General features: G+C 37.4%; 2 protein-coding genes and 13 non-coding genes across 16 annotated transcripts in view; 1 reads left to right on the forward strand and 14 right to left on the reverse strand.

The window, feature by feature from the left end:
* The window catches only part of Trnaq-cug (transfer RNA glutamine (anticodon CUG)), a 72-nt gene extending 61 nt beyond the window's left edge, over positions 1-11 (reverse strand). The window contains exon 1 of the tRNA in view: positions 1-11. This exon is cut by the window's left edge and continues 61 nt beyond it. This is a non-coding gene — a tRNA (tRNA-Gln).
* LOC145230289 (dynein axonemal heavy chain 10-like) overlaps positions 1-7,500 on the forward strand; it is a 124,169-nt gene that overhangs the window by 54,443 nt on the left and 62,226 nt on the right. The window lies entirely within an intron of this gene.
* Positions 89-160, reverse strand: Trnaq-cug (transfer RNA glutamine (anticodon CUG)). Its single transcript has one exon. It is a non-coding gene; the product is annotated as a tRNA-Gln (tRNA).
* Positions 534-605, reverse strand: Trnaq-uug (transfer RNA glutamine (anticodon UUG)). The gene has a single exon. It is a non-coding gene; the product is annotated as a tRNA-Gln (tRNA).
* Trnaq-uug (transfer RNA glutamine (anticodon UUG)) lies at positions 832-903 on the reverse strand. The gene has a single exon. It is a non-coding gene; the product is annotated as a tRNA-Gln (tRNA).
* On the reverse strand, positions 981-1,052 carry Trnal-aag (transfer RNA leucine (anticodon AAG)). The gene has a single exon. It is a non-coding gene; the product is annotated as a tRNA-Leu (tRNA).
* On the reverse strand, positions 1,428-1,499 carry Trnaq-uug (transfer RNA glutamine (anticodon UUG)). The gene has a single exon. It is a non-coding gene; the product is annotated as a tRNA-Gln (tRNA).
* On the reverse strand, positions 1,576-1,647 carry Trnaq-cug (transfer RNA glutamine (anticodon CUG)). Its single transcript has one exon. It is a non-coding gene; the product is annotated as a tRNA-Gln (tRNA).
* Positions 1,725-1,796, reverse strand: Trnaq-uug (transfer RNA glutamine (anticodon UUG)). The gene has a single exon. It is a non-coding gene; the product is annotated as a tRNA-Gln (tRNA).
* On the reverse strand, positions 1,874-1,945 carry Trnaq-cug (transfer RNA glutamine (anticodon CUG)). Its single transcript has one exon. It is a non-coding gene; the product is annotated as a tRNA-Gln (tRNA).
* Trnaq-cug (transfer RNA glutamine (anticodon CUG)) lies at positions 2,023-2,094 on the reverse strand. The gene has a single exon. It is a non-coding gene; the product is annotated as a tRNA-Gln (tRNA).
* Positions 2,172-2,243, reverse strand: Trnaq-cug (transfer RNA glutamine (anticodon CUG)). Its single transcript has one exon. It is a non-coding gene; the product is annotated as a tRNA-Gln (tRNA).
* On the reverse strand, positions 2,617-2,688 carry Trnaq-uug (transfer RNA glutamine (anticodon UUG)). Its single transcript has one exon. It is a non-coding gene; the product is annotated as a tRNA-Gln (tRNA).
* LOC145230268 (sterile alpha motif domain-containing protein 3-like) lies at positions 2,950-6,261 on the reverse strand. Of its 2 annotated transcripts, XM_080095658.1 has the most exons (7): positions 5,556-6,261; positions 5,242-5,488; positions 5,049-5,145; positions 4,824-4,985; positions 4,370-4,570; positions 3,917-3,993; positions 2,950-3,770 (listed from the first exon to the last, which is right to left on the reverse strand). In XM_080095658.1, the coding sequence occupies exons 1-7, from the start codon at positions 5,782-5,784 to the stop codon at positions 3,743-3,745; spliced, it is 1,041 nt and encodes a 346-aa protein (XP_079951784.1). In that variant the 5' UTR covers positions 5,785-6,261; the 3' UTR covers positions 2,950-3,742. The 2 variants fall into 2 exon arrangements, with proteins under 2 accessions (XP_079951784.1, XP_079951785.1); XM_080095659.1 differs by lacking the exons at positions 2,950-3,770; positions 3,917-3,993 and adding an exon at positions 4,189-4,244.
* Trnaq-uug (transfer RNA glutamine (anticodon UUG)) overlaps positions 7,479-7,500 on the reverse strand; it is a 72-nt gene continuing 50 nt past the window's right edge. Inside the window, exon 1 of the tRNA in view lies at positions 7,479-7,500. This exon is cut by the window's right edge and continues 50 nt beyond it. This is a non-coding gene — a tRNA (tRNA-Gln).

The raw sequence follows: 7,500 nt of genomic DNA on the forward strand, positions 1-7,500 counted from the left end.
ACCATAGGACCGACATGTTGCACAGCTTTGAAACAACAAACAATTTCATAATGTGCGAACATAAAATTGCCAAAAGTTAAAACAAACGAGGTCCTACCGAGATTTGAACTCGGATCGCTGGATTCAGAGTCCAGAGTGCTAACCGTTACACCATAGGGCCGACATGTTGAACAGCTTTGAAACAACAAACAATTTCATATTCTGCGAACATAAAATTGCCAAAAGTTAAAACAAACGAGGTCCTACCGAGATTTGAATTCGGATCGCTGGATTTAAAGTCCAGAGTGCTAACCGTTACACCATAGGAGAGAGACGTTAAACAGCTTTGAAACAAGAAACAATTTTATAATCTCCGAACATTTTATAAAAGAGATCGAAAAAACGAGGTCCTACCGAGATTTGAATTCGGATCGCTGGATTTAAAGTCCGGAGTGCTAACCGTTACACCATAGGACCGACACGATAAACAGCTTTGAAACAACAAACAATTTCATAATCTGCAAAGCCAAAACACCAAAAAATCGAAACAAACGAGGTCCTACCGAGATTTGAACTCGGATCGCTGGATTCAAAGTCCAGAGTGCTAACCGTTACACCATAGGACCGACATGTTGCACAGCTTTGAAACAACAAACAATTTCATAATCTGCAAAGCTAAAACACCAAAAAATCGAAACAAACGAGGTCCTGCCGTGATTTGAACTCGGATCGCTGAATTCTTAGTCCAGAGTGCTAACCGTTACACCATAGGACCGACATGTTGCACAGCTTTGAAACAACAAACAATTTCATATTCTGCGAACATAAAATTGCCAAAAGTTAAAACAAACGAGGTCCTACCGAGATTTGAACTCGGATCGCTGGATTCAAAGTCCAGAGTGCTAACCGTTACACCATAGGACCGACATGTTGCACAGCTTTGAAACAACAAACAATTTCATAATCTGCAAAGCTAAAACACCAAAAAATCGAAACAAACGAGGTCCTGCCGAGATTTGAACTCGGATCGCTGAATTCTTAGTCCAGAGTGCTAACCGTTACACCATAGGACCGACATGTTGCACAGCTTTGAAACAAGAAACAATTTCATATTCTGCGAACATAAAATTGCCAAAAGTTAAAACAAACGAGGTCCTACGGAGATTTGAACTCGGATCGCTGGATTCAAAGTCCAGAGTGCTAACCGTTACACTATTGGACCGACATGTTGCACAGCTTTGAAACAACAAACAATTTCATAATCTGCAAAGGTAAAACACCAAAAAGTGGAAACAAACGAGGTCCTACCGAGATTTGAACTCTGATCGCTGAATTCTTAGTCCAGAGTGCTAACCGTTAGACCATAGGACCGACATGTTGCACAGCTTTGAAACAAGAAACAATTTCATATTCTGCGAACATAAAATTGCCTAAAGTTAAAACAAACGAGGTCCTACCGAGATTTGAACTCGGATCGCTGGATTCAAAGTCCAGAGTGCTAACCGTTACACCATAGGACCGACAGGTTAAACAGCTTTGAAACAACAAAAATTTCATATTCTGCGAACATTTATTTAAAAAAAGATCGAAAAAACGAGGTCCTACCGAGATTTGAACTCGGATCGCTGGATTCAGAGTCCAGAGTGCTAACCGTTACACCATAGGACCGACACGTTAAACAACTTTGAAATAACAAACAATTTCATATTCTGCGAACATAAAATTGCCAAAAGTCAAAACAAACGAGGTCCTACCGAGATTTGAACTCGGATCGCGGGATTCAAAGTCCAGAGTGCTAACCGTTACACCATAGAGCCGACATGTTGAACAGCTTTGAAATAACAAACAATTTCATATTCAGCGAACATAAAATTGCCAAAAGTTAAAACAAACGAGGTCCTACCGAGATTTGAACTCGGATCGCTGGATTCAGAGTCCAGAGTGCTAACCGTTACACCATAGGACCGACATGTTGCACAGCTTTGAAACAACAAACAATTTCATAATGTGCGAACATAAAATTGCCAAAAGTTAAAACAAACGAGGTCCTACCGAGATTTGAACTCGGATCGCTGGATTCAGAGTCCAGAGTGCTAACCGTTACACCATAGGACCGACATGTTGCACAGCTTTGAAACAACAAACAATTTCATAATCTGCGAACATAAAATTGCCAAAAGTTAAAACAAACGAGGTCCTACCGAGATTTGAACTCGGATCGCTGGATTCAGAGTCCAGAGTGCTAACCGTTACACCATAGGGCCGACATGTTGAACAGCTTTGAAACAACAAACAATTTCATATTCTGCGAACATAAAATTGCCAAAAGTTAAAACAAACGAGGTCCTACCGAGATTTGAATTCGGATCGCTGGATTTAAAGTCCAGAGTGCTAACCGTTACACCATAGGAGAGAGACGTTAAACAGCTTTGAAACAAGAAACAATTTCATAATCTCCGAACATTTTATAAAAAAGATCGAAAAAACGAGGTCCTACCGAGATTTGAATTCGGATCGCTGGATTTGAAGTCCGGAGTGCTAACCGTTACACCATAGGACCGACACGATAAACAGCTTTGAAACAACAAACAATTTCATAATCTGCAAAGCCAAAACACCAAAAAATCGAAACAAACGAGGTCCTACCGAGATTTGAACTCGGATCGCTGGATTCAAAGTCCAGAGTGCTAACCGTTACACCATAGGACCGACATGTTGCACAGCTTTGAAACAACAAACAATTTCATAATCTGCAAAGCTAAAACACCAAAAAATCGAAACAAACGAGGTCCTGCCGTGATTTGAACTCGGATCGCTGAATTCTTAGTCCAGAGTGCTAACCGTTACACCATAGGACCGACATGTTGCACAGCTTTGAAACAACAAACAATTTCATATTCTGCGAACATAAAATTGCCAAAAGTTAAAACAAACGAGGTCCTACACTGTAAATAAAATAGGTGGTATTCTACACCTAATAAGGTGGTTCACCATATCTACCCTTGGGGTGTATTCAAATCTTTTCCACCTTTTATCTTCCACCCCTTTGGGTGTGTTTTATCCACCCAACAGTGGGGTGGATTACCTAAATCCACCTTTTGTTTTTGCAATACCACCTTTCGGTTTCCATATTTAAATCTATGAATAGTATGAACACACATTTTTTGCAGTCAACTAGTTGATTGACATGCAAAATTTACACAGAAAAATTGACAAAATTTCTTCACACAAGTTTTGGGTGAGGATCATAAGTTTTATACTTGAAAATTGTGCTTAGGCGCTGTGACCAAATACTATATATATACATGATATACAACAACATTTTTTGTCCAATATTTAATTACTAAATGATATTGTAGACTGAAGCACATTAAAGGGAGATTAAAAACATTATTATTTATACTTTCTAAGGTGAGGGTCAACTTTGCATTACAGCCAAATCTACCACACATAATTAAAATTGCCAAAGGAGTCTTATAACACATACAGGGTAACAAACATAGCTGATAACATTACATGGATATTTAGTGTGGCAGCTATGCACGATTTATTACTCGTAGCACTGATATTGGTATGGACACATTGGAAAGTTTTGATACATAACCAGCCAAAAAAGACAATGTCTTACGACCAGCTGAAGGGAAACTGACATTGAAAGCCCAATAACAGGACAAAACTGTTGCAATCCCCATTATCATATCTCCTTCAAGACCTGCAATAGTGCAGCCATCAACCTGCACTTCCAGCTGTTCTTCATTCAGTATCAGCAATGGATAAGGGTAGTTTGGTTTCTGAAAAACAGATAAATGCAATTAGGTGGACTAAATTATACTTCAGTAAATTCCTACCATAGGACCACATTATTCCTTTTTAACACAATATGTATATTTACTGTAAATCACTGTGCTTAGTAGTGGATTGTTTTATATCTGCTTACCTTGCTGAAAGAAAAAATGCATCCCACATCCTCATTGAACACAGTTGGCAAAGCCAAAATCTCACACCCTTTTTTTTCTACAAAAAAAGTTTGATCATTTTAACAGTTGGGAACAATAAATTATGAGTAAGCTTACTGATGAAGACAATTAATGTTAAAATCTACGACAGGCTGCATACTAAAATGAAAATGCACATATTTTATTAGCCCTTGAGTAAATCTTTTTTCACACAGACCAAATAAAAAATACAGCAGACTCTGTAACAACAAACCTATATATGCCTTCAGTTTCTCATCTACTTTATTCCATCTAATTAGTTTGGTGGCCCTGTAAATTGCATTGCTCGTCACATTTTCAAGAACATCTATGTGTTCAATCAACTTTACTTCATTAATTACCTAAATAAAGTATCATTGACTTGCTGAAATAAAGTAAGAAACATTTGTGCCTACCCAGCAAGCTTGCTTTAGACATGGAAAGTCAGACAACATGTTCTCAACAGACATTCCCTTCAACACTTCTTTTCGTCTGTAACTAAATGTTCTCCCAAGACGATCCTGAATTTGAGCTGCATTCTGTGTGGGACTTTTTAAAAAGTGTTTGTGTTTTTCAATTGTTTGCTCATCTTCTGTTTCCAATTCCTGTTCACATTCCTACAAATGTTTGAAGAAAAAAATAAACAGATTTTGTATTGAATTGACACAAAGTCATGCTAAAGATCATTGTTGATAAATGGATAAGCAATAATCTCACAAGTAAAAATATTATATTTCAACAATAACACAGTTAGTGTCTTTCAATGGCTGCAGCTGGGACAGTGTTATTAAAAGGCTACCTGAACTGAAAAAAATGAGTAGCACTGAACTGTATATTTAAAAGGTTAAAGTTTCAAACCTTTGCACCAACCACAACTTTTCTTCTTTTTAATTGTTCTACATCCACCATATCTGGACGTCTGTTAACTTTTGCATGTCCATACTTTATTTGCATTAACTTTCTCTCTTCCATATTGACTAGCGATCTCCTGCTGTCTTTGAACTTGTTTACAAGTGAATTTTGCCAAAGGTTCTAATTAAATGCAAGCTTTAGACATATTGTCAAAAAATATCTACAAAATGCACGAGTTCTTACATAAAAGCAACTGTTTGTTGAAAATCTGTCTCTTAAAATGGGGTACTTTTTAATAAGTTGCCTGCAAACTTCATGGTAGTTCTGTCTTTCTGGGTACCTTCATATACAAAATGTTTGTAACATGATTAAATACTATATGTTGCATGACAGAAGAGATGTTTCAATCTCTGCTATATACATAAAAAAAACTTACATTGTGTATTGAGCCATCTTACAAAATATAACATTGACAATTTTTCTTCGTATTTGTGGGTGAATTGGTTTATTGTCAGCCTCACATGAACGGATTGCAGTTTTGACATCAATTGGAAATTCTGGCAGCTCAAATCGTTTTGGCCACTTCTCCACTAATCTCTCAGTCTGGTAATCAGAAGAAAATGAATCTTCAGATTCGCTGGTACCCGGTACTGTTGAGCAATCACTGCTTTGACTGTTATCACCTGCAAAGGTCACAAGTATAGCAAATACACTGTAGGATAATAGTGCCCTACAAAAAACAGTACTTGCCCCCCTTAGACGGAATAATTTGAATTTTTTTGATGTTAGGAGATATATCTTCTGGATTTGATAGATCCACCCAGTCACCAAAGTTTTCATCATAGTATTGTAATATCTTGTCATTTAATGAAATTCCAAACGCCTTTTCTATAGGATCATGGTATGTTGGACTTTCAAAATTAATCTTTACAACTTTTTTAGAAAGCTTGTATGTTACATGATACATAGTTGTAGACATGATGAACCTGAAATGGCATAACAAACTTTTACATGTTACTGTGGAATTGAATATGGAAGCCTAATAAAATGTTTTCCACAATATTCATACAGAGCAAGTGGATGGCAAGACAATTCTGTACCAATTTTAGCTGCATGCCACATGTTAGACATACAAACGGAAAAACTATGTAGACGCCAATGAAATTGATCTGTTAACATTAATGGGCCACCAATAAACCAAAACTCTTTGATTTTGAGCAAATATAAGCTTGAGTGTTTTCGTGCTAAATGCATACGAAAACCATGGTATGATGAACTAATTTCATAACAATCTTTGCACACAAACTCTTTTCTATCTGCTGGCACATGATCAATCCGAATGTGAAAAAGTAAATCTTTTTTAGTATATATTTCTTTTGACAGCACACCAAATTATTGGACAACTAAACTCATTCATTGTGCTAATGATTGCAAAACACATACAAAAAATACTCACTTAAGTTAAACGAAGGTTTACCTGTAGGTTTTTTTAGTGTTGTGGCAGGTAGTGTTCCATTGGCAGGTATATTAAACTTAACTGAACTAAATAAATTCGAAGGCCAACCTACTTTACATTTCATACACAGCTGCAACAAACCTCACAAACAAAACTCTTTCTTTGGCATTACTACTTATTAATAACTGTACCTTTAATTATTACCAAAACCTGCGCTAACGAACAAACACATTCCTGCTTCTGTAAATCTCGGCAATGTGAACGTCGTCTGGCCATCCACTTTACATGCGGTAACCACGCGGCTCTACAGGTTTCTGATTGGTCAACAACACGGACAAAAAGGCCCCGGATGTTGACGTAGCAAAGTCGTTAACGTCACGCGCGAAAACGGTATCATCTTTTTGAGATGATGCAATCAGAGTCAATGTATTGAATCGTTACATAGGCTCTGATGCAATCATTATTTTCCTATAATCTGAAAGTATTTCGGGGCTATGTGTTGCACCCTATCCTTTTCTTCAATTTGTTTAGTTTTACGCCGCTTTTATTTCCTAGTTGATTTTATTATTTAACCTACTACCTGCCTTTGTGGAATAAAGACACGTGGGCAGCCAGATAAGTTTTGTCTTGCTTTAAAAAAAATTATCGATTGTGAAAGGTGCAAACAATTTGCCTGCAGAAAAGGTGGAAATAATAAAAAAACACTGAAGGTGGTCAGATACACCCTAAAAGTTGTGTAGTGGTGGAATATTCCACCTTGCAAATATCATTCCACCCTTGGGGCAGAAAAGGTGGCAAAACCCACCCTTTCTCTGCAAACAATTGTCAGGAAAGGTGGTTTTTCAGGAGCGAAAGGTGGAAAAACAAACAATGCACCCGAAAAGGTGGTCAAAATGACGTAAAACCACCTTTTTGATTTACAGTGTACCGAGATTTGAACTCGGATCGCTGGATTCAAAGTCCAGAGTGCTAACCGTTACACCATAGGACCGACATGTTGCACAGCTTTGAAACAACAAACAATTTCATAATCTGCAAAGCTAAAACACCAAAAAATCGAAACAAACGAGGTCCTGCCGAGATTTGAACTCGGATCGCTGAATTCTTAGTCCAGAGTGCTAACCGTTACACAATAGGAGCGACATGTTGCACAGCTTTGAAACAAGAAACAATTTCATATTCTGCGAACATAAAATTGCCAAAAGTTAAAACAAACGAGATCCTACCGAGATTTGAACT

The sequence above is a fragment of the Phallusia mammillata genome, chromosome 5, assembly GCF_965637545.1.
Source record: "Phallusia mammillata chromosome 5, kaPhaMamm4.hap1.1, whole genome shotgun sequence".
Taxonomy (NCBI): domain Eukaryota; kingdom Metazoa; phylum Chordata; class Ascidiacea; order Phlebobranchia; family Ascidiidae; genus Phallusia; species Phallusia mammillata.

Coding starts and splice junctions, on each gene's coding strand:
- LOC145230268 (XM_080095658.1), bottom strand. CDS start 5,784: ATGTCTACAACTATGTATCATGTAACATACAAGCTTTCTAAAAAAGTT. Junction 4,986..5,048: donor CAACAAACAGTTGCTTTTAT/GTAAGAACTCGT, acceptor GCATTTAATTAG/AACCTTTGGCAAAATTCACT. Junction 3,771..3,916: donor GCATTTTTTCTTTCAGCAAG/GTAAGCAGATAT, acceptor TCTGTTTTTCAG/AAACCAAACTACCCTTATCC.